This window comes from Pezoporus wallicus, unplaced genomic scaffold (assembly GCF_028554395.1).
Source record: "Pezoporus wallicus isolate ANWC-B61680 ecotype Strahan unplaced genomic scaffold, APGP_CSIRO_Pwel_v1 contig_8603, whole genome shotgun sequence".
Lineage (NCBI taxonomy): Eukaryota > Metazoa > Chordata > Aves > Psittaciformes > Psittacidae > Pezoporus > Pezoporus wallicus.
This window is the reverse complement of record NW_026637307.1, coordinates 1-6243: the sequence shown is the minus strand read 5'-3', so window position 1 is coordinate 6243 and position 6243 is coordinate 1. Positions and strand designations below refer to the sequence as shown.

Below are 6243 nucleotides of genomic sequence, written 5' to 3'. Positions count from 1 at the left end.
CCTGCTGGGCACCCACCGGAGCAGATGGGGCAGATGCCCGTCTCCCTGTCCCCTTTGCTGTCCCCTCTCCTGCTGGGTCCTGCTCGCTGCCTGCGGGCTCGGGGCCGTGCTCCTGCCCTAGAGGGGCCTGGCAGGGACCTGCAGGAACAGGGGGAAGCTCAGAGCTTGTTCCCCAGGTCCTGGGGAGCAGGGAACCAGCCCCAGCCAAGGCTGGGGTCCAGGACCAGGGTGAGGAGGTGGCTGGGAAGGACATGGAGCACGGAATGAGGAGGAGGATGAAGGGGTCACCTGCTGGGGGCTCCCTGCCTGCTGTCCCGGGGGGCTCTCGTGGGGACTCCTTGTGCAGAGCCTGGGAACGGGATGGAGACGCGTTAATCCCATCCTGAATCCAATGGAGCCACATCTGGACCCCCACCAGTGGGGTTCATGGGCAGGAAGCCACCCATGGGATGTAACTGATGGTCCCTGATGGATCCCTGTGCTGGAGCATCCCCATGGAGCAGCACCGTGCTGGAGCCCCACACACGGACCCACAGGAGGCTTGGGGCGAGCCAGGGATGCACCAGCAGGAGGGTGAGGTGCCCAGAGCCAGACCGATACACCCCTGTGGGCATGGGGAGCACCCGGCCCCCCCGTGGCCTTGTCCCATGGGATCCCTCCAGCCGCAGGCAGAGCCCTCAGGGGACAGGATCCCTTTGGGAGGGTGAAGAGCAGGGATGGGATCGGGAGGGACCTGGCGAGGTGGGAACCTCCTGGAGCTCAGCCCCTGGCTGGGGCGCTCCCTGCGCTGCCCCCAGCTCACCGGGTGCTGGGCTTCCTCCTGCATCCCGATCCCGCGGCTCCGGGCCCCCCTGCGCTGCCCCCAGCTCACCGGGTGCTGGGCTTCCTCCTGCATCCCGATCCCGCGGCTCCGGGCCCCCCTGCGCTGCCCCCAGCTCACCGGGTGCTGGGCTTCCTCCTGCATCCCGATCCCGCGGCTCCGGGCCCCCCCTGCTGCTGGCTCTGGACCTCAGCGCCCGGCTCCGCGCCGCCGACAGCAGCATCCGCGCGGGGCGGCTGAGGCAGGAGGGCTCCAGCGGGGCCAGGAGCCTCTTCAGCCTCAGCTCCTCCTCCTCCTCCTCCTCCCTGCGGCTCCTGGGCAGGAGGAGAGCAGGGGCTGGGAGGCAGCACCTCGGGGTGCGCAGGGAGAGGATGGGATGGACCCGACCAGGGAGATCCCCAGGTCCTTTCCCACCCAACCCTTTCCATGGCTGCACTTACGAGGGGGGTGCTGGAAGGGGGGCCCGGGACAAGGCAGGGCTGGAGCTCCAGGCGCTGTCCGTGGGCTTGGAGCCCTCCTGGGGGACGAGGGACTGATGCAGGGAGCGGGGACGGGGGCGGCAGCAGGGGAGCAGGAGCCCATCACCGCTGCCCCAGGGCAGGGCCGGGGCACCCACCGGGTGCTGAGGGTCCAGGGCCGTGCGCACGCGGATGAAGGAGAGCCCGAACTGGCTGTGCCGGCCGAAGGGCTGGCGGAGCGTGAGGCGCAGCCGGTCCCATGTCTGCCCCAGCGCCGGCTCCAGGAAGTCGGCTGCAGGGGTGGGATGGGATGGGGGAATGGAACGGGATGGGATGGGATGGGGGAACGGGATGGGATGGGATGGGATGGGATGGGATGGGGGAACGGGATGGGATGGGATGGGATGGGATGGGATGGGGGAACAGGATGGGATGGGATGGGGCGATGGGATGGGATGGGGCGATGGGATGGGGGAACGGGATGGGAGGGGGGAACAGGATGGGATTGGATGGGAGGGGGGAATGGGATGGGGAAACGGGATGGGGGAATGGGATGGGATGGGGGAATGGGATTGGGGAAAAGGATGGGATGGGACAGGGGAGTGGGATGGGATGGGGGAACGGGACGGGATGGGGGAACAGGATAGGATGAGATGGGGGGATGGAATGGGACAGGATGGGGGAATAGGACAGGAGGGAATGGGGGAAGGGGATGGGATGAGGAAATGGAATGGGACAGGAGGGGATGGGGAAATGGGACAGGATGGGGGAATGGGATGGGATAGGGGAATGGGACGGGATGGGGATATGGAATGGGAAAGGAGGGGATGGGGGAATGGGATGGGACGGGGGAATGGGATGGGATAGGGGAATGGGACGGGATGGGGATATGGAATGGGAAAGGAGGGGATGGGGGAATGGGATGGGACGGGGATATGGAATGGGAAAGGAGGGCATGGGGGAATGGGATGGGGGGATGGGGGAATGGGACACCCCGTGTCACCAATCCCCATCCAGGACCCGGTGACACCGGGCAGGTTCCAGCCCCAGGAGGCTGGGGCAGAGCTGGCACAGCCCCCGTGCGGCGGCGCAGCCACGATCTCTGTTCCCATCCCCTCTGCTCTGCCCCACGGATCGGGCGTTACCTTCCTTGAACATCCGCACCCCGCAGCGGTTCTGCTCCAGCCTGGCCTCGGCCTCGCTCCTCAGCGCCGCGCTGGGCACCAGGGCCAGGTAGGGCCGGTCCCGCGGCCACCACGAGCGCCCCACGTCGAGCTGCAGGAAGGCGCAGCCGCAGTTCCCTGCGATGACACCGGCATGGAGGCAGGGTCCGAGCCCCGGCCCCGGCCCCGCGGCCCCGGGAACGCACCGACATCCACGAAGCCGATGGCAACGGCGCGCTCCAGCTGCAGCTCCGCGCGCAGCTGCCGGCTGCGGTCCTGCGGGCTGCACAGCCAGGGCCGGCGGGCGTCCGCGCGGAGCAGGTTCTGCACCGGGAACCGGGGGTCCTGCGGGGGGACAGAGCTCAGGTGGCAACGGGGAGGAGGAATCGGGTGTGATCCCTGCCCTGCTGTGATCCCTGCCCTGATCCCCGCTGTGATCCCTGCTGGGATCCCTGCCCTGATCCCTGCCCTGATCCCCGCTGTGATCCCTGCTGGGATCCCTGCTGTGATCCCTGCCCTGATCCCTGCCCCGATCCCCGCTGTGATCCCTGCCCTGCTGTGATCCCTGCCCTGATCCCTGCCCCGATCCCCGCTGTGATCCCTGCCCTGCTGTGATCCCTGCCCTGATCCCTCCTGTGATCCCTGCCCTGCTGTGATCCCTGCTGTGATCCCTGCTGTGATCCCTGCTGTGATCCCCGCTGTGATCCCTGCCCTGATCCCTCCTGTGATCCCTGCCCTGCTGTGATCCCTGCTGTGATCCCTGCTGTGATCCCTGCTGTGATCCCTGCTGTGATCCCTGCTGTGATCCCTGCCCTGATCCCCGCTGTGATCCCTGCTGTGATCCCTGCTGTGATCCCTGCCCCGCTGTGATCCCTGCTGTGATCCCTGCTGTGATCCCTGCTGTGATCCCTGCTGTGATCCCTGCCCTGATCCCCGCTGTGATCCCTGCCCCGCTGTGATCCCTGATCCCTGCCCTGATCCCTGCCCTGATCCCTGCCCCGCTGTGATCCCTGCCCTGATCCCTGCTGTGATCCCTGCTGTGATCCCTGCCCTGATCCCCGCTGTGATCCCTGCCCTGCTGTGATCCCTGCTGTGATCCCTGCCATGCAGAACCATGGAATGGTTTGGGATGAAGGGACCTTAAAGCCCCTCCAGCTCCAACCCCTGCCAGGGGCAGGGACCCCTTCCATAGGGCAGCTTGCTCCAAGCCCCTGTGTCCAAGCTGGCCTGGAGCACTCCGGGATGGGATGAGCCCAGCACATGCTGTGGATCATGGGGAGCTCCTTGCTGCTGCTCCCACCGTTCCATGTGGAATTCCCAGCACATCCCACACCAGATCCCTCCACCTTCAGGACCCCCAGCAGCAGCTCAGGGCAATTGAGGCCTTTCCCAGCCTCCCCCCATAGGAAACCCCTGGGACCTGTGAGGAGAAGGACACCACGGAGCTGATTTTGACTGGAGCCATCCGGGATCTCCTGGAGCTTCCTTCCCTCCGGAGCCTGGGGGATCAGGGCAGGGCTGTGGAGGTACCCAGCATTCCCAATGGGAACAGAGGCACCCAGCATTCCCAATGGGAACAGAGATACCCAGCATTCCCATTGGGAACAGAGGTACCCAGCACAGAGATACCCAGCATTCCCATTGGGAACAGAGATACCCAGCATTCCCAATGGGAACAGAGGTACCCAGCACAGAGGTACCCAGCATTCCCAATGGGAACAGAGGCACCCAGCATTCCCAATGGGAACAGAGGTACCCAGCACAGAGGTACCCAGCATTCCCATTGGGAACAGAGGTACTCAGCACAGAGATACCCAGCATTCCCATTGGGAACAGAGGTACCCAGCACAGAGGTACCCAGCATTCCCACTGGGAACAGAGGTACTCAGCACAGAGGTACCCAGCATTCCCATTGGGAACAGAGGTACCCAGCACAGAGATACCCAGCATTCCCATTGGGAACAGAGGTACCCAGCACAGAGGTACCCAGCATTCCCAATGGGAACAGAGGTACTCAGCACAGAGGTACCCAGCATTCCCATTGGGAACAGAGGTACCCAGCACAGAGGTACCCAGCATTCCCACTGGGAACAGAGGTACCCAGCACAGAGGTACCCAGCATTCCCATTGGGAACAGAGGTACCCAGCACAGAGGTACCCAGCATTCCCACTGGGAACAGAAGTACTCAGCACAGAGGTACCCAGCATTCCCATTGGGAACAGAGGTACTCAGCACAGAGGTACCCAGCATTCCCAATGGGAACAGAGATACCCAGCACAGAGGTACCCAGCATTCCCAATGGGAACAGAGGTACCCAGCACAGAGGTACCCAGCATTCCCAATGGGAACAGAGGTACCCAGCACAGAGGTACCCAGCATTCCCAATGGGAACAGAGATACCCAGCATTCCCAATGGGAACAGAGGTACCCAGCACAGAGGTACCCAGCATTCCCAATGGGAACAGAGATACCCAGCATTCCCATTGGGAACAGAGGTACCCAGCACAGAGGTACCCAGCATTCCCACTGGGAACAGAGGTACCCAGCACAGAGGTACCCAGCATTCCCATTGGGAACAGAGGTACCCAGCACAGAGGTACCCAGCATTCCCACTGGGAACAGAGGTACTCAGCACAGAGGTACCCAGCATTCCCATTGGGAACAGAGGTACTCAGCACAGAGGTACCCAGCATTCCCAATGGGAACAGAGATACCCAGCACAGAGGTACCCAGCATTCCCAATGGGAACAGAGATACCCAGCACAGAGGTACCCAGCATTCCCAATGGGAACAGAGGTACCCAGCACAGAGGTACCCAGCATTCCCAATGGGAACAGAGATACCCAGCATTCCCAATGGGAACAGAGGTACCCAGCACAGAGGTACCCAGCATTCCCAATGGGAACAGAGATACCCAGCATTCCCATTGGGAACAGAGGTACCCAGCACAGAGGTACCCAGCATTCCCAATGGGAACAGAGGCACCCAGCATTCCCATTGGGAACAGAGGTACCCAGCACAGAGATACCCAGCATTCCCATTGGGAACAGAGGTACCCAGCACAGAGGTACCCAGCATTCCCAATGGGAACAGAGGTACCCAGCACAGAGGTACCCAGCATTCCCAATGGGAACAGAGGCACCCAGCATTCCCATTGGGAACAGAGGTACCCAGCACAGAGATACCCAGCATTCCCATTGGGAACAGAGGTACCCAGCACACAGGTACCCAGCATTCCCAATGGGAACAGCAGGGGTCCTGCCCCCCAGGGATCCCACTGGGGCTCCCCATAGCCCCCAGCCCCATCCCACTGCCCCCAGCTCCCCTCGCCTCCCCCCGCATCCATTCCCCCACCCCATCAACCCCAGCCCTGCCCCACGGCCCCCCCTTTACCCCCTTAGTGCCCCCCTGCCCGCAGTGCCCCCATTCAGCCCCATGCACCCCCAGCCCTGCCCCACAGATCCCCGCTCCCCTCCGTGCCCCACAGCCCCCCCCCCCCCCACCTCCCGCCACCGCTTGAATCTCCCGCGCAAACCGCGTCACCCGCGGCGGTTCCCGCTGCGCACCGCGAGCTCCGGTCCCGATCCCGGTCCCGGTCCTGATCCCGGTTCTTGTCCCGGTCCCAATCCCGATCCCGGTCCCGATCCCGGTTCTTGTCCCGGTCCCAATCCCGATCTCGGTCCTGATCCCGGTTCTTGTCCCGGTCCCGATCCCGATCCTGATCCCAATCCCGGTCCCTGTCCCGGTTCCCGCCTCAGCCGGTGCCGGCCCTCCGCCGCGGTGCATGACGGGACACGTAGT

The 6243-nt window shown here is 64.0% G+C and overlaps 1 protein-coding gene across 1 annotated transcript; it reads right to left on the bottom strand.

Moving 5' to 3' along the window:
* Positions 1 to 1421: 1421 nt before the first annotated feature.
* XNDC1N (XRCC1 N-terminal domain containing 1, N-terminal like) lies at positions 1422 to 3547 on the bottom strand (the record flags this gene model as incomplete). Its single annotated transcript, XM_057404732.1, has 4 exons — positions 3533 to 3547; positions 2648 to 2786; positions 2424 to 2579; positions 1422 to 1570 (listed from the first exon to the last, which is right to left on the bottom strand). Coding segments are annotated over exons 1-4 (459 nt in total), but the record flags the coding sequence as incomplete, so codon positions are not given.
* Between the last annotated feature and the right edge of the window lie 2696 nt (positions 3548 to 6243).